Here is a 23,294-nt window from a genome sequence, read left to right as displayed (position 1 = left end):
GGGAGAATGCAGTTAGATATGTTAGTGGTGGTAAAACAGGATATCATGGATTTGGCTTATTGAATGGCGTATGGGTTGGTTGGTTGAGGTTGCAGGGAGGGATCTACTGGAGTCTGGATGCTCCCATTTCCCAACTCTACCAAGTCACTTAAATATGAGACACTGAACCTCATTGCTAATAGGAAGATTTGTAGAGCTACAGTTGGAGAAAGCTTAGGAGTGATATAGTTCAAATTAACTAACCATAGTTAAATGTCAAGTGAATTAGAGAGCTGAATAGTTTATAAACATAAGGATTCACACCTGAATATGTGGACTGTAAGTAATACTTAAAACTAGGGATGGCATATTCATTACACGAAGAGTAGACTAGCTCCCCTTTTGAGTGTCACGTGTCTGTGAATCTGAAGAGTAGCACTCTGCCTTTTAAAAACAACAGGCTTTTTATAAATGTTTACTGAATTTTTGAGTAATTACTATGTATTTAGCACTGTGCATATCTTCACAGAAAAAATGTTAGCATCCTTTCCTTCTGATCTAGAGGGGGTTATCAGACTATTAGACATGAAACAATAGTGGAGAACCCAATAGTTCACTATCCAATGTTTTACTGAGAGCACGTTGAGAGATGTGAGATTGGATTAGGCATGAGTAAAGGTTTGGTTAAGCAGAGTGGTAAGGAAGGTTCCCTACGTGGGAAAATTTAGGAACAGACGGAACTGTCCTCATGAACTTATGGAATAAGACACCAGTCCAGAACATTAAAGAATAATGTTGAAGAGATCTGACCAACCTAATATAAATCCAAATAAGCCAACTTTCCCATTAATGTAAAAAATTATTTGAAATAGACAACCAGAATAAGTATCCTGTGGATGCCGCATGCTCCTCTGATGAGCTGGCCGTAAGTGTAATTCCTGATGATTTTCCAGCCTCATTAGAGAGCTAGTAGACAAGCATAAGGAAAAGAGAAAGGGCTGTATTCCAGTTCCAGGCAGGTGACTGTATGACCTCAGGCATATTTGTACTTAACTCTGAGGAGTCTTGATTTTATTGTTTACTGTGAGGATAAGCATACCAACCTTACCTGGCTTTTGCGAAATTCAAATGAGACAATACATGTGAAGGTGGCTAGAACAGGCAACAAATGTTGATCCCTTTTTTTCCTCAAAGTGGCTCTCATCCTGATCCACAAAAGGGCAAGTTAAAAGGGTTAAATCCTGCCAGGCTTACAAGGTTAAATAATATCTTTTCTGATGTATACTGATGTAATCCATATATGCAGTGTTACTTTTTCAGTCATATGTGACTTCTCAAGTTACAGTTTACATGGCATTATTCATTGTATTTAGTTCAATAAGTAGGTGGGAGAGAAAACTGTTGTATTTTCAGGATAAATGCTTTATGTATGCTGAAGTTTAGAGGTCCAAACACAACAACTACATGTTCTTTTGCAAGGTTGATAATTACTTGGAAATTAAAGTAAAACTAAAATGCCTTACACTTTTTCTTCCAGCATGCTACAAATGAAAACTGATGAGAAACTGAATGTGTCTGATGGGAATACAGCAAGTTGCCCTTTGAGCCCCGTTAAGATGTGCCTTAATCGTCCCATTGAATGGAATCTGAATTTGACAACAGCATCTCTAGCGAGCTGTACAGTTCATAACCAAAATCTCAAAAGTGAAGAGAAATAGATTGCAGTTCTTCTTGCACTATCTTTATTTTGTATGTCAATATTCCTTGTGAACAATAAGCATTTATCAATTGATCTTGAAGTATTTCTAGTCCTGTGATGTCTTTATATTAAATCATTAGCATTAATCATTTTGATTATATTCTTTGTATGTTTTTTACATGTTTTACATCAGATCATTGTGGAATTTTGTAGTATAAACAGATTTCGATGTTTCTCTTTTTAATGGTATTATGTGAATTTTTTATGCCCTAAGTTTAAATACGTAATTGTCCCCAGTTTTATTTCTGTGCACAAAGTTTTAATATATAACACATTGTGATTTATAGAGCTAGTATTGTAAAGATTTGTGATGACCTGGCCCACGAGCAGTTGTCAAACAGGAAACAGGTGGACACCAACTACCTCGAAGCACATTGGTGAAAAAGGCAAAGGTATCTCTTAGAAGTAAATCTCCTTCAAAGTTATATATGTACAGAAGAAAACAAGTTGACCATAGCTTTTTGTCAAGTAGCATGTTTCCGTTCACAGGAGAATGTGAGCTGATCAATTCTTTCTCTGTATTTTAAACCTGTAAGTCTGTGGGCTTTAAGAGCAATGGCACAATTGCATGTTTACTGTTTAGCAAATCTGTGCCTCTTGGTAGAGAAGAATACTGTGTGGTTTCTGTAAGTTACCAGTTTTGAATGAAAAAATGGTAAATGGATTTACATCTGTTTTATTGTACCTTAGCCTTTTATTTTAAAGGGATGACTTTCAAAAGGACATTCCCTACCTTTAACTGTAATAGTGCAAAGCACAGTTTCAGCAATGGCTACATGACTGTGTCTAAAAACTGAATACTCAGAATACTAAAGGTTTGGTGCTTAAATTTGTTTTTCCCATGCCACAGAAAGCAAACTTTGGTATGGTGAACCGCATGAGAACATGGCTTCTTTCTTTTTGGATAGCCTGGCCATGTGTGAATGGGATTTTAGTTTGTTATGTTTCTAAGACTTTTCCTTACAGCACACTTAATGTACCTTTTCAGTCCTTCTCCCAACCTCCTGCAAATTATCTTTAAAATAACAATGCATAAGGAATTTGAAGCACAGGAGAACACAGAGCCAACAAACAGAATGAAGAACTATCATCTATTTTTAACTGACTTTCTTTCATTACTATTTTTCCTTTTGCTTAATAACTATCTTGCTTTGTAACTTTGACTCCTTTTATAAGTTCTATGAGGCACAAATGTGTAGCAATTTGGTTCTAAAAACCAGTGATCTTACTTTAGCTCCATCTTAAAATTTCACTTTAAGTAAATGGCCTCTAGTAAATAAGCCTAAAAAAGCACAATTATTTAAACAGATCCATGTTAGGACATTTCTGAATAATAAAGAGAAAAGGTGTTTTGTTGGGTATTACAGAAAAGAGGACCAGTTTCATACAGTACAAGTTTCATAAGTCAGGTCAAGTGTCAATTTCAAAAGACAAGAAATGAAATTGACATAGTACTCATAAATTGGTAGCATAAGCCGGGCACGGTGGCTCAAGCCTGTAATCCCAGCACTTTGGGAGGCTGAGACGGGTGGATCACAAGGTCAGGAGATCGAGACCATCCTGGCTAACACGGTGAAACCCCGTCTCTACTAAAAAATACAAAAAACTAGCCGGGCGAGGTGGCGGGCGCCTGTGGTCCCAGCTACTCCGGAGGCTGAGGCAGGAGAATGGCGTAGACCCGGGAGGCGGAGCTTGCAGTGAGCTGAGATCCGGCCACTGCACTCCAGCCTGGGCGACAGAGCCAGACTCAGTCTCAAAAAAATAAAAAATAAAAAAAATAAAAATAAAAAAAAATAAATTGGTAGCATATATAAAGAGAACTTCCTGTCACATTATTTTCCCACTAGAATTATTATCCACAGTAAATATTATTTTATTATGCCAAAAATATAGAAAGCAGCTTCATGGTTAATATACATTTATGTTGACACCTCCCTAACCCAGGAAACATTCACAAACAAGGACTCCCATATGCAAATACTTTAGGAAGAGAGATTTCCCAGGCAGACAGCATCATCAAAAATGTTTTCACTGTAGGAATCACAAAATAAGATTGTCAAAATAACTGTTGAACGTTATACTGGTCTTCCTCACTGGTGGTAAGCTCCTCCTAGCCAATTTGTGGTACTTCCTTCATTTTCCCTTGACATGTTACTTGTTAAATATGTCCTCAGGCGGTTTCATCTTTGTTGATTCTGCCCATCTAAGTCATAAGCTTCTCAAATGCAAGTTACTAGCTAGTCACAGTTGAAAGTTTCCATAATGACATGATTCTAAACATAAAGAGTTCATAAGAATCACCTGGAGAGTATTTAAAAAAGAGATTCCTAGGCCCACCTCAAATTCTGATAAATCTGTGTGATGCAGATTTTTTCTGGACTATAATAACTGACGCTGTCCTAATGCTTTAATACAGGCCAAAGTAACGTGGAAGCGCACAGCAGAAAATCTTCAGAAAGACGTCAGGTTTGTTCTGATTTTGACAAGGGTAACTTTATTAAAGCAAATAACTGGACATAATCTTAAAGGATTCCACCTCCATCGTCTTTCCTAACTTACATCTTCATTGAGAAATTGTGCAAAATTAAGTTTACTTTTTTCTAGTGCTGCTGTTTTGGCTCGTCTTGGTAGTCTCATCTTCATTTCTGATTCTGGTTCTGGAACTTCATGATCACTAAATAGATGTTGAAAATACACGAATTTAGATACAAGCTTTAAAACCAGTTTATTTATAAATAAAACTTTTTTGTTTCTGACTCACATTCTATCAGTGTGTAATTGATAGCCTGATTCCATTGACTTAGCTTAAAACTAAAATCAAACAATGTCAAAAAACACTGACTTGGCTATCCAGCAAAGTGAATCATGGAAAACCTAGCTAATGATTTTATATACTATAATGGAACCTGGTGTTATACAGGAAAAAAGCCACAGACTTGTAATGAAGCTTGTAATTAAACAAGGACCATAACTGTCCAAAAAAGATTTCTTTGAAACTCAAGAAGTGAGAAAAAAAAATAAATTCTCTTGATTTAAGCAATAAATTCCGAAAACACAGTAAAAAATAAGTTCCCCCTCTTGATTAAATTTAATCAAGATAGTGTGAAACTATGTACTGAAAATACACACAATACAATTTTGCCAATGAATACAAGACAGCTACCAACTTTCAGCTCTAACAGTGGCTTCATTGACAAAAAGCCAAAAATAAACACTCTACTACACAATATACCCAAATTATAGACAGAATTATTCTATCATTAAGTGTAGAGAACCCAAATATTATCAAAATCAAGAGTTGCTAACTGAAGATCAAAGAGGAGTCACATCATGTAATTAGAAATTGAAACAACATATTAAAGATAGCACTAAAGACCATGCCAACTAATTGGCAAAAGCAAACATGCCATAAGAAGTCAAATGCTCTTGATAATGGAATTTTAGACTATATACCCAAGACAGCCATTTATAGTTTTCACTATCTTGTTATAGTATTTTCTCTCATTCACAAGAAAATTATAGTTTTTTTCTACTTCTAGAAATAAAAAGTGAAGATAGGCCTCTATATATTCTAGACATGCATGGCATACCTTTCAGAGTCGGCCTCAGCAGTCTGACGCCTCCTGTTTGTCCTAGCTGAAACTGTCACTTTTCTCTGTCCTTGAAGATAGTATAATTCATTATCAGAATTTATTATCAGTTGCTTATTGTTTTTAATCTAGTTTCTAGGCTAACTACATCCTTTGTTTTCAACACAACAATCCTTTCAACACATGTATCTCCTACTTATTCTAGCCATCTTGGTACTAGTTACCACTACCACAGAAAAAGGAACCCAAGCAAGATTAAAACTTAATTTATTTTGTAAGCACTAAATGAGTAAGGGAAAATAAGGAAATTTCAAGCAAGTTAAAAGAAGGCAAATTTTAGTTCAATGTATTTGAGGACAGAGTATATGAAAAATGTGTTATAATGAAGTACCTATATTATTGCTATAGCACAAAGTCTGTGGAGACACTCATGAAAATTAAGGGTTACAAAGGTAGGTTAGGTGCATAAACAGGTGCTAAAGAAACAACTTTTTTTTTTTCTTGGAAGGTGATAAAACAAATAGAACATTAATCAGTAAGGTAATAATGGCTTCTTGTAAAATAACATATACATGACCAATTCAAATATGTGTTCTAAAATATATTTCAATGTAAAAACCAGAACCTTTATATACTAGGGATTATAAGATTCTACGTACTAGAAATTTACAAGGTCAAGGAGTAAGACAAGGTTTGGCTTGTGATGTTTCTCATTTATAAGAAATAAAACAGTATGAATACATGAAGTTTGGTGTATTAAAAAGGATGGTGTTCTCATGGTGTGATATACCACAAAAAAAAATCTGATCAAAACCAAACTGTTCAATGTGACAGTCTGTTTGAAAATTATATACTCTACTCCATTCATGTGGCACTTTTTTCTACTCCTTACCTGCTTTTACTAATGGATTTATCCCCAAGAAAACATCCAACAATATGGGACTAATTTGGAACAATAGCCAGCAATCGGTATTTAAATAATTTACTGGTTACAAAACAATATTCCAGACTCCATTTTAGAAAAAATTAAATCTGCATCGAAAAGGGCCTTAAAAAATAGATTTCTAAAGTTAAAATCAAGGTTGGCTCATGGGTGGGATTATTAGTGTTCCTTATAGTAGTTTGCCTGGATGTACTTTCTGATTCTTCTGTAATAAGCATGCATTGCTTTTGTAATGAGGAAATAATAAAACAATAAAAAGATCTTGAATTTCAGATTTTTTTCCAAGTGATCCCCTAGTAGTCAGCATTTACTGTGCCAGCAGATCCCCTATTGTTGGATAGCCCTTGGGAAATAGGTTGGGAAAATATGAAATAAGATGGGAATAGAAGGAAAACAAAGCCCAGAAAAAATACTACAGGGATTTTTAAAAAATGCTTAGTTATATGAAGGACAGAACACAAATAACTAATATAAAACCATCATTTAACCAAATATTTAACCCAAATTATCTTTTGTAATATGATGTTTTGCAGCATACTTCTTTCAATCAAAAGCACCTAGAGCAACACTGATTTTATAGTCTTTAGACACAAGGCAAAAACTGACATCCACTGAAAGAATTAAAAAGAAAGGATACCAAAGACATTTTTTAAAAATATTTATCCCTAAGGAAAACAAAGATAAGAAAACTTGCAAAACAAGTATTTTTCATTGGAAGATAACATTTAAAACTTTTATCATAAAGATGGTCAATCCATACACTACCTCTGTTAGTCTTTAGCTGAGTAGATTTTGATGCTTGGGTTGCTTTTACACCTCTGAGAGGAGTCATATATACTTCTTTATTCTTTTCTACTAAAGGGAATAATACAACAATATAAATAAGATAGCCTCATGAAATATTTTAAATTGTCTTTTTAAGTCCAGTTTTTATGAAACTGAAATGACAAAGTCCTTCTAACAGCTAGTGAAAAGTTATAAATCACCCTTTCGAAAATTTGAATGTTGGAAAAGAATCAAAACTCCTAAAAAGATGGTCATATGTTGAGAAATGCATGTCAAAAAACACTTGAAAAGTAGAATAAACATTTATCAGTAATGCTGTTTCCCAAGAGATTAGAAAAATATTTTCATTCATTTCTGATGTCCAACCAAACATGTTAGAGGAGAAAAAAATATGTCTCAGTAAAGATGAAAAACACAGAATCTTATAAAGATTCTGGTCAGTGTGTCATTACCATCTTCGTTTTGAAAAGTAGTTGTAGTCAAGCTGGCATCCTGTGCTGCTTCAGCTTGGTCACCAAATTCTTTATTTCCTTTTTCTAACTGAATCTTGATTTTCTCCAAAGCTCTCAGACATGTCCTATCTTTTACTTGCTATAAAAGAAAACATTATTAATATTTTGTAAATACCACATTCCCTAATCTTCTTCGAAAATAGTACCAATACATATCAAGTTGTTTAAAAACACTAAAGTATATGAAATTTATGAAGCAAATATTTCAAATAAGTCGCAATATGCTAACATATGTATAATCTAATACAACCATGTAAATTCTACATGTATAAATATAAACACAAACTAAATCAGAGTAATTAGAAACTACTTTACCTCCAGAATCTCATTCAATAGAACCAGAAGATCTTTTGCAAGATGGCTACTGAGTTCTAAAGAACTCAAGGCTTTTGTATAGACTCGAATTTCTGGTGAGCATGGACTTGTTAAGATCTCATTGCAAATTTTCATAGCCAAATTGTCATGTACTGTTAAGGCCTAAAAAATTAAGAAAAAATTCTCTGTAAAATGAAAATGATTATGATTATTATATAGTCTTACACATCTAACAAATATTTCCAACTGTCTTGTCATAATCCCAAATATAAAATGTCTAAAACCAAATTTAACATCCCCTCTACCCCCAAAATAAGCTCCCCTTCTTGACTTCTTGTAGTGGATGCTGTAATATAGGGCCCAGTTCCACTCCCTTTAGGAAAGAAGCACTCATCCTCCAGTTGCAGCATGTTTTGGAGGGTAAAAGTTCCCAGATGCAGTACTGATCCAGGCTGATGAAGGTGGACTTTGGTGGGCCTTGTCCAAGATCATACCTCTTCTCCCAAAGATTTGTCCAAATCCAATGACTGGCCAATGCACAGGTACAATGTCTCAGCTTGCCTCCATTCTGGACAACTCAAAGGAACATCCCAGTTCTGGAACTCCCTATGGGATTGGCTGGGGTCTTTGCTTGCATAGCAGTAGTTGAACTTAGTGCCATGCCCCAGTCTACCTTCCTCAATCTTCCAGGATGCTGATCACGAGAGTACTCCCCAATTACACTATGGCAACAGCTCCTTTGAAGTCTGCTGTTACACATACTTAAGAGTTTGCCTGGACTCCTCCATCTCCCTTGCCTCTCAAGCTCTTTCTTTTAGATTCTTGTACCCATAGTTCTTTATTAGGTCAATTTCTATTCTGTCTACTTTCTACTATTACTTTCTAGTACTTTTTCTACAAGCGAATTACACAGATTTTTTCAACTGCTTTCTTAATATTATTTTCTTTCCGCTCACCAGTTCATCTCATATAACCATCACTGACCACCAAATTAATCTTTCTAAGTGGTTTTCATGACATTAACCCATTCTCATCATAAGCCCTGCATAATCACCCACTGCAAATAAGGCCAACTCCAAATTCCCTACATTGACCTTTAAAGCAATCTATAATCTACCCCCAATGTTCTGCCCTAACAGTCCTATTCAGGATCCTTAGCCAAAGTCATCTTTCTACAGTTCCCCAACATTTGCATAACCATCTACATATATCACCTTTACTAAAACATCCTTCCTCTACCCAAACCACTCCCCAAATACCAACAAGGCCTAACTGAATTTTGGTCAATGAGTTTTAAAACTAACGCTGTACTCATCATTCCTACCACATGACTCTTGCCTTTGTCTCAAGTCGTAAAGTGCTTAATAGCTCTATTACTGACCCTTACCTAATTCTGCCTAATATCCTTTGTAATCTTATCTTACCAATAATATAAGACATAAGACTTGAACAGAGTAGCCTATCACTAAATATCAAATAGATTAACACTTTCAACTTAATCTGTTAGCATCTGAAATCACTAATACATTAAATTTCAAAAGTAGTAACAAGTTTGACCAAATGCCATTAAAGGATTAAAACAACCCAGCTTAAGTTCAGTCTGTGAGTCAGTGTGCAGTTGGTTTATCTTCTTTGAATTAAAAGCCAAAAAAATTTGAAGTGAATTCTAGTCTTTGAATTCTCCTTCTTTGTGCCAGAAGCATAGCAGGTAAGCCAACATTTGAAGACTCAGTGAGTCCTAGATAACATAGGTTATTATTTCAGATTAACAGTCAGTACTAAGTGGGCATGGTGTGGGTGGTAAATTTTTAGTAATTTCTTTTCAGTAGCAAAAATGTTAGCATTGATTACTTCTGTTTTTGTATGATTTCTCCACATTTCCCAAGGTCTTGTTTTTTCATGCTTTGTGGTAAATGCTTGAGACAGAAGTCTAAAGACCAAAATGCAGTTCTCAGTATTTCAAGGGATCTTTGAGAGAGATTATTTTACCAAAACAGTGATCTGCGTGCAGTTACTAAAATCACTCACCTGATAATCTTGGGAAGTCTTGGTCTGAGGATTTAATCCACTTGGTCTTGTCAAATCTACAAGTAACTCAGCAACATTTGTGATATCAATTTCAGCTAAAGGAGACGATGCAGGGGCATTGGCCAGTGTTTGCAGGGTTGGAAGAAAAGCTTCTTCAAAGCATTCCTGATTAGTCCTGTTGAGAAACAAATTCAGAGTATGTTGACAGAACATTATTTGATGAGAGAAAAGCATGACTCCAAAAACTATTATGTATGAAATTCAAAACTACTATATATGAAATTCACTCATCAAGATAAAGTGCATTTTCATCTAGGAAAGAGCCAAAAATTCAGACAGATAAAATCTGTATCATTCTTGTCATTTATCTACTAAAGATAGAAAAAGTATCAACAACAAAATATTATAGATATAATTCATGGGGGACCTGAATTTGATGTCAAGTCAGATTTTTGATTTATCAGTATGACTCAATACCTGCTTGCATAAGCAAAAATGGGGAAGAACACGCCGAGGCAATGTCGAAGTCGAACATCCTCTTCAGTCACAGGATTGTACCACAACAAAATAAGACGAGAAAGAATCCTGCTGCTGACCAAAAGCCCAGAGAACATCAGCTTGGCTAGTCCTTCCGCAGCTCCAGTCCTAAGTTCAGATACCTAACAAAGATGACATTCATTAGAAGAAATTTATTTGTATCTCCTTTTTAAGCTTCTCAATATAGCCTGTCCTACAGTATTTTTACATGAACCATCCAAAAACCATTCAAGTTATTACCAATTCTTTAAAGGCACATAAAAAGACTTTCTTCACAGCTAGACTAACAATGTTAGACAAATCTAAAAGACTAGGAGACTAGATAAATGCTTAGTCTAGCCATGAAAAATTCAATTATCTTAAATTTTTTTAGAAGAACCAAAGGCCTTTTAAAACTGTTGGAAAATAAAAAGCAAAACATATATTTAAATGCTTAGCGTTTCTAAGACATAGAAAACCCTGGCCCCTGATATTAGAGGGTGGTGCCTATCTATAAGCAAAAGCTCCATAGGTAGGAGTGGCAATTTGAATAATGGATAGACTGTGAACAGAAGATGTTGAAGCAGAAGGCATTCGTAGAAAGAGTAAACAAAACAAGTCTAGAGAAGACAAAGGAAAAGAAAACTGGATGTACACAGGCAAAACAATGAAGCTGGACCTTAGACCATATACAAATATTAACTGAAAATGCATCAACAGCCTAAATATAAAAGCTAAAGCCAGAAAATTCTCAAAAGAAAACAGGGATAAATCTTCATGACTTGGACTTAGAATGGATTCTTAGATAGGACACCAAAAGCAGAAGCAACGAAAGAAAAAAATGAGTGTATGTCCAAAATTAAAAATGTTTAATACATCTAAGTATATTAACAAGAAAGTAAAAAGACAACCTATAGAATAAAAGTTACAAATTATACCTGATAAAAATCTACCACCCAAACTACATAAAGAACTCTATAAAGACAACCAACCCAAATTAAAAATGGGCAAAGGACTTGAACAGACATTTATCCAAACAAAATACACAAATGGCCAAGAGGCAGATGAAAAGATACTCAACAACACTAGTCATTAAGGAAATGCAAATCAAAACCACAATGAAGTAGCACTTCATATATACTAGGATAGCTATAATTTTTTAAAAATGGAACCTAAGTGTCAACAAGGATATGGAGAAATGGCAAACCTTCTACACTGCAGGTGGAAATTTAAAATGGTTCAGTCACTGTGGAAAACAACTTTGCCAAGTTCTCCGAAAGTTAAATGACTCGGCAACCCAATTCGTAGGTATACAGATACCCAAAAGAATTGAAACAGGTACTCAAATAAATACACATACACACCATATTCATAGTAAGCAGCACTATTCACAATAGCCAAAAGGCAGAAACATCCCACTGTCCTTCAATGGATGAATGTATAAACAAATCACCGTATATACATAAAATGGAGTATTCAGCTACAAAAAGGAATGAAGTACTGATACGAGCAAGATACCATGTGGATGAATCTCAAAAATGTTATGCTAAGTTTACAAAGCCAAACAGAGGTCACACATTGTGTGATTCCATTTATACAAAATATCCAGAATAGTTAAATCCATAGAAACAGACTGCGGATTGGTTGCTGTCAGGGCTGGCAGAAGTGGGAATGAGGAGCAACTGCTTAATGAGTATTCATTTTGGGATGATTCAAAGGTTTTAAGTTAGATGATAGAGGTGGTAGTTGCCTTTCATTTTGAATGTACTAAATGCCAATGAATTGTTCACATTAACAGTGTTAGTTTGGGCCAGGCACGAGGGCTCACACTTGCAATCCCAGCACTCTGGGAGGCTAAGGCAGGAGGATTGCTTGAGGCCAGGAGTTCAAGACCAGCCTGGGCAACAGAGCGAGACCCTGTCTCTACAAAAAATTTAAAAATCAGCGGGCATGGTGGCACATGCCTATAGTTCCAGCTATTCAGGAGGATTGCTTGAACCCAGCAAGTGAGGGGGCAGTGAACTATGATCACACCACTGCGCTCCAGCCTGATGACAGAGCAAGGTTCTATCTCAAAAAAAAAAAATTGTTAAGTTTTGTTATATCACTTCCACCTCAATGAAAAACTACAATCAGTATAAAAAATTTTTAATCAGTTGGTTTACATGTGTGCTATAAAAATAGTAGTTCAAGAGTACTTAAAAGAGATCTAATCCCATACCCTATCTTACATCTTCTATCCACCCAATATAAAATTATTCTAAACTATTTCTTAAAACTCTTGGGGATAAATCTTAGAAGTCTCTATATCACAAATACAACGTAAAGAAATAAAAAATAACAACCCCCACTAATAATTAATAATCACTTCATTTTTGTTTATACTTCATTTCTTTGCACATACAATTTGATAGTGAGAAATTAGGTATGATAGTGAAAGTTAGGATTTAATTAAGATATTTAAAAAGTAAAATAAAAAATGTCTATCCAAATTTAAAATCCAGTAGGAAAAATAAGATATAAAGAGCATAGGGGAGGGGAACATCACACACTGGGACCTGTCAGGGGATAGGGGGTTAGGGGAGGGATAGCACTAGGAGAAATACCAAATGTAGATGGGCTGATGGGTGCAGCAAACCACCATGGCACATGTATACCTATGTAACAAATCTGCATGTTCTGCACATGTATCACAGGACTTAAAGTATAATAAATTTTTTAAAAAAATAAACAAATACATGCTGAAAATGACATTTCATAATCACAGGACTGGATTATTTCTTACCTCACTATCTAAGAAATCAGACAGGAGTTTCAGAACATTCTTAGCTGTAGCAGTCTCTTCAACTTCTTTTGATTCTTGCTCATCATCACTGTTTATTTCTGTACCTTCACAATGAAGTGTTTTGATTTTTTTAGTTTTAAATGGTTCAATCCCAAACATCATCAGTTGGTCAAAGATTGCCTTTAAAGCACTTATTTTTATTGTGACATCATCAATTTGCAAAACCTAAACCAAGATATTCCCCACCAAAAAAAGTAAATTCAGTAAAGCGTTTTAATTCTGTTTACATAAAATTAATATGTATCTTAGTTTTTTCTTAAGTCAAATTTCAATGACAGTGTCAAGTCTAAAGAAAACATCACTTTTCAAAGATACAGTTAAAATTTCAATTAAAAAAAAAAACACATTATTTTTACTTATTTGAACCGTAACATTTGAGAGCTATATACTTTAAGAAAAAGTTAATCTTCACAGTCAATAAAAATTTCTGGAATTGGAGTCAGGCTGAATTATATTATTTGTTCCTTTTATTTAAAAAAGAATCAACAATGCCCTCAACTATGATTTTATTTTTTTAAGATCCAGAAAAACTGTTCAATTATGTTGAAAGTGTTCTAGCCCGTCTGTCAAGAGAAAAACATTATATTCTAAGCAATGAAAGGCATTCATTAGAACAGTATTCTTCCAGGTTATCAAGTTTCATTTTTCTCTCATTAGCTCAATGAATTTAGAATTCATTAATAGTAAATTCAGTTTTCAACTGGACTCCTTTATGAAAAGAGGTAAACCACGAAACACAGCACTTTGTATGAGTCTATCTTAAGTTTAAAAATGTCCACCAAATTTCAAAGCCATGAAAAAAATACAGAGCTCAGTATTTATATTATAAATATATATATATATATATATATTTTTTTTTTTTTTTTTTTTTTGAGACGGAGTCTCACCCTATTGCCCAGGCTGGAGTGCAATGGCGCAATCTCGGCTCACTGCAACCTCCGCCTCCTGGGTTCAAGCGATTCTCCTGCCTCAGCCTCCTAAGTAGCTGGGATTACAGGCATGCACCACCATGCCCAGCTAATTTTTGTATTTTTAGTAGAGATGGGGGTTTCACCACATTGGTCAAGCTGGTCTTGAATTCCTGACCTCATGATCCACCCGCCTCAGCCACCCAAAGTGGTGGGATTACAGGCGTGTGCCAGTTTACTATATTCTTTAGTGTAATTAAATTTAGGTAATTGGTAAAATAACTTGGCTCTGTAACTTGGCGTTTAAAACAAATAAAAATCACCTGTAAATAATGAATTAAGAAAAATGGCTCAATTTTTCAAAACTTTTAAAGAAACTTCAAGAAACTTCCTGATTGCCAGAAATGGTCCATTAGGAATCCAGAATGGTCCATTATGAAGCAACACTGGACAGCTGGGTCATTCTATCATCTTTAAAATATTACCTTCACTTGCTTTCCAGGAAATTACACCATTCCTCTTCTATTGTCCAATTCACCTTAGCCACTACTGGTTCCTCTTCATCTCCCCTACTTTTATCTGAGGCTTAGGGTCCTACAAAGTTGACCCTACACTCATTTAATCTATACTCATTCCTCAGGCAACATCCTATCTCTAAGCATTGCGTACTATCAGATACTATCAAAAGAATAAAGACTTCCATTTCACCATCTTGGACCTCTCCCCTATACTCCAAACTCACATATAAATGCCTATTCAATATATCCACTTGTAACTTAAACTGTAAACTTATCATGCCCAATACTGAACTCCTTATTTCATCCTATCTGCCATAAAACCTGCTCCTCTGCATTCCCCATCATAGGAAAAGTCAACTTCATCCATCCAGTTATTCTGGGGCAAATCTTTAAATTATCCTCTACCTTTCTGTCACATACCACATCAGATTCATTAGCAAATCCTAGACTTAAATTTTCAAACTTAGATTACCATCCTGCTCACAACCTCAACAACCACAACCCTCATCCAAACCATCACCTTCGCTTTCCTAGATTATCAAATACCCTCCTTATTAGTAGTATCCCTGCTTCCATGCTTATACCCCTATTTAATACTAAGGATCTGCAAACAGCTCAAATCCATTCAACCACCTGTTTTTGCATAGCCTGCAAGTTAGGAAGTTTTGCATTTTCAACTGGTTAAAAAAAAATTTGTTACATGTGAAAATTATATGAAATTCAAATTTCAGTGTCCATAAAGTTTTACTGGACTACAGCCATACTAATTCATTCATGTATTATCTACAGCTGTCTTCACACTACAAAAGCAGAGCTGAGTAGTTCAGACAGATCATATGGCCTGCAAAAATCTAAAAATATTCACTCTCTGGCCCTATACACAAAAGGTTTGCCAACCCCTCCCTGGTCTACACCACTTTATGCCCAGTCAGATCATAACAATCCCCTACTCAAAGCCCTCCAATTCCTTTCCATCTCATTTATAGTGAAAGCTGACGTCTTTACAGTCTATAAGGTTCCAGAAGACATGGACATCGTGCTGCCAGCAAACCCTTTCCTATTATTCTTCCCTTTGCTCAATCTTTCCTAGCCATATGTTCTCTTGTTCCTTGAACACACCCAAAGTCCTACACCCCAGGGCCTCTTCCCTTGTTCTTGCCTCTCCTTGGAAATCCAGATAACCAGGTGGTTCACTCTTGGGCTTCCTTCTGGTATTTGCTCAAATGTCAACTTATTAGTGAGGTCTTTCTCAACCAAACAGTTCCCTCTCCTCCTTCCCACTGCTTAGTCCCCTTCTCTGCTTTATTTTTCTCTATCTGATACATTGTATACATATTTTTCACTGTGTGTTTCCCCTTCTAGAATGTAAGCTCCATTAAGACAACACGTTTTATCTTGTTTTATTCACTATCTACCTACTTTATTTTTCTAAGTCTAGAACAGTTGCTGGCATATAATATGCACTCCATAAGTATTTGCTATGTGAATAATTAAAAGCACATCTTAAATAATTGGCGTTCCATCTTTTTCTACAAACACATTTTAATAAGAAAACAAAAGATAAAAGTATTGCATCTCCAAAGATTATCCATAATAATCATCATCATCAATAAGCACCAGAATAGATAAATTCAGAGTATTAGCATTATCACCACAGAGTATTTCAGAAAATACAATTGAGATTTGTCACAAGATAAATCCTACCTGCAATAGTAACACGAAGTGTTTACTTGCAAAATCCTGATTCTGTAGTCCACAGCATCCCAAGCATAAAACAGCCAGGTTTCTTACAACAGGATGAACACTTATTATTCCAGGAAGAATCTAAAATGAATCAGAAATTTTCCATATAATTTCATAGATCTACTTCATTTCCCTATTGTCTATTACCTCAAAGATGTCATTTTTCACTTTTAAAGAAAAGGTAAGTATTAAATTGCTAAAACAGAACAATAAAGCCAGAGTGACCTCCTGAAATAGGGTCTGATCATGAGATACCTCCCCTCCACCTGCTAAAAGGGACTCAACGGCTTCCCAATGCTCACAGAACAAGATAAAACACTCCTTAACATGATATATACTATTCCCTATTGTGTAGTTTCTTTTCCAGTCTTCTTATACCATGCTACCTCTTGCTCAGTTTGTTCAACTAGTCTGGTTTGGATTCAGTGCTATCCAACAGAAATATAATAGAAGCCACAAATGGGAACCACATATGTCATGTTAAATTTTCTAGTAGCCACATTAAAAAAAAAAAAAAAGTGAAACTAGTTTTAATATATTTATTAACTCAATATCACCAAAATATTGTATCTGTAGTATTTAATCAATGTAAATACTATTAACAAGATAACTTACCTTCTGTTCTTTGTACTAGTCTTTGAAACCCAACATGGTTTTTTCTTTTCTTTTCTTTTTTATGAGACAAGGTCTCACACTGTCACCCAGGCTGGAGTGCAGTGGCACAATCTCGGCTCACTGCAACCTTAGCCTCCTACGCTCAAGTGATCCTCCCACTTCAGCCTCCCAAGTTGCTGAGAGCACAGGCCCGAGTCACCACATTTGGCTGATTTTTCTTTTTTTTTTTGTAGAGATGGGGTTTCACCATGTTGCCCAGGCTGGTCTCAAACTCCTGAGCTCAAGCCATCCGCCCGCCTTGGCCTCCCAATGTACTAAGATTACAGGTGTGAACCACCACGCTCAACCCCCAACATGTTGTTAATCCTTACAGCATATCTCATTTTGGACTAGTTTTTAAAAGCCATGTGTGGCTGGCAGCTACCATATTAAACAGTCTTCTCTTCCTTTTTCATATAATGTCTACTCAAATATCAGATCAGGGTCACCTTCCAAGAATAGGTCAAATCCTGTTATTATAAGTTCACATATGGCCATATAGCTCTTCTTCATAGCAAACACTAATAGCACAAACTTTCACTTATTTCTTTACTTAATTGATGCTCCTCTCACTAGACCAGATCAACATGGGCAATCTGTATCTATTTTGTATACCATGTATACTTTATTCCCAGCACTTAGTATGTAACAGATGTTCAGTAAATATTTGCTCAATGAATAATTTGGATTTTCCCAATGAATAATTTATTAAATCTTTTATTTAAAACACAGTAACTTCATAAAAATACAACTTTTATCCAAATATCTTTTATATTCCTCTAATCTCTTTCAGTCTTTAACCACGGATTTTTATACACTTAAAATCATTGTGACCATTCAATTTTGTGTTTCTTCTTCATATAACACTGTATATCCTTTCCCACATATATACAGTCTTCATATTTACTACTTCAATTTTGTAGGACCAGACATAAAATACCCAAGTACAAACTAAGCATCACTTTTCACTAAAGATAACTGCTTTTCTAAAAATAAAGCTAAATTCTAATGGTTGAGTACAAAACAGTACTTCTCCAGAAGCTCTGAACTATTAAAACTGGTTTTCTTTACTGCATTCAGGAACTCATGACAACCCAAGGAATTAGACTTCAGATTATATTCATTGGCTATTTCTCACTAGTACCAAGTAAATACAATTTTGAGAGACTTCTGTAAGAACCTGGCTACATACAGAATTTGCTTCGAATGAGTAGTACTACCAAAAACAACAACAAAACAGTGCACTAATACTGTGGCCATTAGCCTCATGTGGCAACTGAACACCTGAAATGTGACTAGTCCAGTTTAAGATGTGCTAAGACTTAGTATGCAAAACAGAATGTAAAATATTGCAACAGTTTTACGAGTAAATAATGAAATGATTAATATTTTGGATATACTGGATATATCCAAATAATACAGTTGGATATATTCAACATACTAAAATTATCCTTTTTTTTTTTAATGTGGTTACTAAAACATGTAAAGTTACATATGCTTTGCACTATATTCCTTATCAGAAAGTAATGTTCTAGAGTCTTACAGTACTTGTGTCCCTATGGGAACTACCTACAAAGGGTTATTTTAAAAGCCCTTTAAATATAATAAATAAATTCCTTTCCCAGGGCATAAAATATGATTGTCTCAGTCTCATTACATAGCACGATTCCAGTACTTAAGTATTCCTGGTATGTTTCAGTATCTCCTCTCTTACTATTCAAAAAATGAAGATATTCGGTATCTCTTTCCAGTATAAAATCATTTTTTCAAATCTTTAAGAGACTGTAACTTATATATCAGGTCCTTTACAGGCATTATCTTATTTAATCCTCACAATATGAAGTAACTGCTATATATATATATTTATCATTTATACTTAGATATTTAAGACAGTAATCTTTTCATTATTTTGATTTCTAAAGAACATATTACTTATAAAATAAGAAAGGAGTGGACTAAAATAAAGCCCAAGAGGCCATCAACATACCAAAGATTCGATGATTCCATTCATGGTTGCACTTAAGCCTGTTGAAATGGACATCTGCTTCAACAGTTCATAGCATAAAATAAGACATTTCTGCAATGTTTCACCATCATTCTAAAATGAAGACAAAATATTCAGCATTAGTAATATCTTCTCCCCATCCCTTAAATGTTTGCTTTCTCAGGGCTTTGTGTAGGGCATACTGTCCCTCTATATAGACTCTGTAGGTGATCTTACAGCTATCACAGATAGTAAATGGTAGAGGCAGGATTTTAAAATTGACAACTTCAGCCAGGCGCAACAGCTCACACCTGTAATCCCAGCACTTTGGGAGGCCATGGCGGGTAGATCACTTGAGGCCAGGAATTTGGGGCCAGCCTGATCAACATGGCAAAACTTCATCTCTACTAAAAACACAAAAATTAGTGTGGTGGTGCACACCTGTGGTCCCAGCTACTTGGGAGGCTGAGGCACGAGAATGGCTTGAACACAGGAGGCGGAGGTTGCAGTGAGCTGAGATCATGCCACTGTGCTCCAGCCTGGGCGACAGAGGGTTGCCTCAAAAAAAAAAAAAAAAAAAAAATGTCTAATCTTCATCCTGCCTAATTATCATCTCCAAAAAAAAAAAAAAAACCTGACAACCTCGTTTATCATCTATGAGCTAGCCCAGCTATTTTCTAAGTTTCAGATTCATATATACAACTGCTAAAAGACATCTCCTCTTGGATGTTCCAGTCTCCTCAAACTCAACATGTCCAAAAGGGAACTCATCATTACACAAATGTCTCCTCTTCCTTGTTCTCTAACTTCATGCCGTCATCACCATCTACCCAGTTGTCTAAACCAAAAGACCTAAGATACATTCCTGACTCCCTTTTCTCCCTGTTACTAATTTCTAAATACCTCTGAAGTTCATCACTACTTTCCACATCCACTGTCATTATCTTGTTCAGACTACCACCATCTGTAAGTCTCCCAACCCTACTCTAAGTCTCCCAACTATTATGCCTGTCTAAGCTTTTACTACTCTCCAATCCATTTCCTAAACAACAGTGATCTGAGACATAAGACTTACCTAACCACTTAAAATACTAGTGGTTCACCATGATCCTTAGAATACAAAATTTTTAGTATTGCTTACGCAAGGCCTTACGTGACCTAGGTCTTAATTTTTCCCCAGATTTCTCTCCTGCCTCTCCCCGTCAATTCTCTAGTCACATGGACCTGAAGTTTTAAAACACAACAGGTATTCTTTAACTTCTGGACCATCACAGATGTTGTTCCATCTGTCTACAACATTCCCTCCATAATTCATTGAGGAGAGACAGCACAGAGTGAGTCACAAGCACAAGTCTAGAGCCACTTCTTGGGTTTAAATCCTGCCTCCACCATTTACTATCTGTGTGATTTTTGGCGAGTTACTTGCCCTTTGTAAAATGAAGATAATAATAGTACCAACCTCATAGGCCTATAGTAAGAAAAGAATGAATTCACATTTGTGAAGTAATTGATGCTGTGACTACCACAGAAAAAGTATCCTCTAACTGTTAGATTATATTGTTATTTTTATTCTAATCTCAGGATAAAACATGTCTTCCTCTGGGGAAGCCAACAATACTCTACCAGCATTAGATACCTCTCCATAAAACCTCTATACTTCCCTGACCATAGCATCCATTATGCTCTGTTGTAGTTGCATCTTAACAGATTTGTAGCCCTCAAACAGGACAAACAGACACATAAATGATCAAAGCGAGTCAAGTTAAACAGATTATATTAACCATGATAGACTACTTTTGCTAATTTTAGAATTTTAAGCTACAGTTTGTCATTTTTCAGATGATATTTTCAGTTTTTGCTTTAAATTTACTTTCCAAATTTAATAGCCTATAATGGCCCACAGACTTTGTCAAATAAAAGCCACCAGTAATAAAAATAAAATTCAGGCATACTCTCTGGAAAGGTGGGTGCTGGAGTTGGGATGTCTATAGCCAAAGAGATCAGAAACATAAGTCATGAAACTCTCCTATAGAGTCTCCTATTTAGCATTCTTTTTATGAGAATACTCTAATCAACACATCCCAAAATCACAATAAAATGATGTTCATTAGAAAAGGCAAGATCACAAAAGAAATTAAAGTTAATATCAAATATTAATTGATACCTATCTTATGTTTACACATTTATCATTTGTTATAAGACAGAACGGTATCAATACCATTAACAAAAAATTTCTTTAGGGAGGAAAGAAATAATCCATTTAAGAGACTACTTTAAAAAACTAATTTTTTTTTTTTTGGAGACGGGAGTCTTGCTCTGTCGCCCAGGCTGGAGCGCAGTGGCGCGATCTCCGCTCACTGCAAGCTCCGCCTCCCGGGCCCACCCCATTCTCCTGCCTCGGCCTCCCGAGTAGCTGGGACCACAGGCGCCCGCCACCGCGCCTGGCTAATTTTTTGTATTTTTAGTAGAGAGGGGGTTTCACCGTGTTAGCCAGGATGGTCTCGATCTCCTGACCTTGTGATCCGCCCGCCTCAGCCTCCCAAAGTGCTGGGATTACAGGCGTGAGCCACCGCGCCCGGCCAACAAACTAATTTTTTAAAAAACAAACTACTGAAAAGCAAGCTTTAAATGTTACTAGACATATAAGTTTAGTATGTCATCAAAAATAACAAAGCTGCTTAGCTTTTTCTAAAAACACAAAAGTAATTTAGTTTTAAAAAATGCAGTTACCATAGAAATTATTTTGCTAGCAATAAAAAAGAAAGGTCATGGATCTTCCACAAATAAGAGAAAAATGGATCTATTTTCCTTTTTTAAACCATTCAAGACAAAAATACCAGAAAACTCAGATGTGAACCACTGGAAAGCTAGCTTCCCTGGTAAGAAATACTTCGGATTCTAGAGATTAGCATGACAAGGAAGCAAATAAAGTCCTACCTACAATAATTAAAGTTAATTAAGGCCTTTCAAAGTCCAAAAATAGAAACAGGGAAAAACTTTTTTCATTTTAATTCATGTCACTGTTATAAAGTGCTCAAAGTAAATATATTTTGGCAATTCTAGAAGTTAGAGAAAATAAGATTTAGTTGAGATGATTAATAACACCTGAGATTTAGTATGAAAAAAGTTACCTGTACCTTCTCTATGTGGACTTCTTTAATTTCAAGTTGCTCTGTCTCTTTCAAAAGGTTTATTCTGGCATCTTCTAATGCTTTTATTTCTTCTTTTAATTCTGATGCCCGATTAAAATCCTGTAAGGTAATGCAATTTTCCAAAGCTTCTTTGGCTTCAATAAGCTTAACTTTTATTTCAGCCATCTAAGGGAAGATATAAATTGTTTCAACATTGAACAAAAACTGTTAATATGAGTATCTGTAGCAATTCAGACACATTATTTAATATCTCAACTGCCCAGAATTTAATGAGTCAGGCATATGCAAACTCATAATTTTCCTGACACAGAGATCTGCATATCTGAGACTGACATATGTGGTAACATTTTAAATATTCTTATAGTTTAACAATTAAACAATAATTTGACTATGTGAGAAACATTTCAGAACTGCACAGCAAGAGGAAAGAATAGACTTGTACAACTACATTACACTCAAGCACTTCTTTCATTTAAAAGAGACTTACCTTGAGTTCTTTCTTTCTCACATCAGCTGGATCATCATTAACACCAACAGTAACAATGGGCGCCCGAATCTCTGAGATAATTTCTGTAACCTGATAAGATTCAGAGTACATGCTTTAATATATGTTTGATATATCAGCAAATAGTATCAAAATTCTATATAAAACTCCAAGTAGTATCCACCATATATTGAATAATAGAGCAAAAATATACAGATAGAAATAGCACATACTCTGTTTGCTAGACAATTTTAGAAAAAAAAAATACATCTGACTACAAAATGAAATTATTTGAATGGAAAGTAAATAGGCACACAGACACTGAAAGTAAATTATCCCTCATATAATGTTTGAAAAACAGAAAAATGAATTATGGTGCTTAAGATGAGACACTAATAAATTCTCTGCCTGAAATCCTCAACCCTTGTCTTGTTCAGCTCTGTAGGATTTAAACACAGAAAAATGGAATATCCTTTTATTCTTCCTTTGGGTAAACAATGCATAAATAATAACAGCATAAGGAAAGACTTTCCTTTCAGAACCACTTGTATATTGGAACTGGTTGATCAGGAAAAGGC

The 23,294-nt window shown here is 35.3% G+C and overlaps 2 protein-coding genes across 18 annotated transcripts in view; one reads left to right on the top strand and one right to left on the bottom strand.

Annotated features, from left to right (window-relative positions):
* Window positions 1-3,109, top strand: part of LCORL (ligand dependent nuclear receptor corepressor like) — a 178,023-nt gene extending 174,914 nt beyond the window's left edge. For all 14 annotated transcript variants that reach the window (XR_013417786.1, XR_013417784.1, XM_028848148.2 and 11 more), the window contains one exon: window positions 1,517-3,109. Coding sequence is in view for 6 of the 14 variants with exons in the window: in XM_015138046.3 (XP_014993532.1) it covers window positions 1,517-1,697 (181 nt within the window). In the remaining 8 variants the exon portion in view is untranslated. The remainder of the gene's footprint in view (window positions 1-1,516) is intronic.
* Window positions 3,110-4,205: 1,096 nt separating this feature from the next.
* Window positions 4,206-23,294, bottom strand: part of NCAPG (non-SMC condensin I complex subunit G) — a 32,862-nt gene continuing 13,773 nt past the window's right edge. The window contains exons 10-21 of one of the 4 annotated variants that reach the window (XM_015138089.3): window positions 22,720-22,809; window positions 22,218-22,397; window positions 19,084-19,194; window positions 16,404-16,523; window positions 13,214-13,438; window positions 10,390-10,571; window positions 9,913-10,087; window positions 7,885-8,046; window positions 7,510-7,648; window positions 7,037-7,123; window positions 5,329-5,398; window positions 4,206-4,412 (exon numbers count right to left, since the gene is read on the bottom strand). In XM_015138089.3, coding sequence (XP_014993575.3) covers window positions 4,289-4,412; window positions 5,329-5,398; window positions 7,037-7,123; window positions 7,510-7,648; window positions 7,885-8,046; window positions 9,913-10,087; window positions 10,390-10,571; window positions 13,214-13,438; window positions 16,404-16,523; window positions 19,084-19,194; window positions 22,218-22,397; window positions 22,720-22,809 — 1,665 coding nt within the window. In that variant the 3' untranslated portion in view covers window positions 4,206-4,288. Of the gene's footprint in view, window positions 4,413-5,328; window positions 5,399-7,036; window positions 7,127-7,509; window positions 7,649-7,884; window positions 8,047-9,912; window positions 10,088-10,389; window positions 10,572-13,213; window positions 13,439-16,403; window positions 16,524-19,083; window positions 19,195-22,211; window positions 22,398-22,719; window positions 22,810-23,294 lie in introns of all 4 variants that reach the window. The other 3 variants (XM_078003194.1, XM_078003195.1, XM_015138088.3) reach the window with 3 other exon arrangements.

The sequence above is a fragment of the Macaca mulatta genome, chromosome 5, assembly GCF_049350105.2.
Source record: "Macaca mulatta isolate MMU2019108-1 chromosome 5, T2T-MMU8v2.0, whole genome shotgun sequence".
NCBI classification, from domain to species: Eukaryota; Metazoa; Chordata; class Mammalia; order Primates; family Cercopithecidae; genus Macaca; species Macaca mulatta.
The sequence above is the reverse complement of the archived record's forward strand: the minus strand, read 5'-3'. Positions and strand labels throughout refer to the sequence as shown.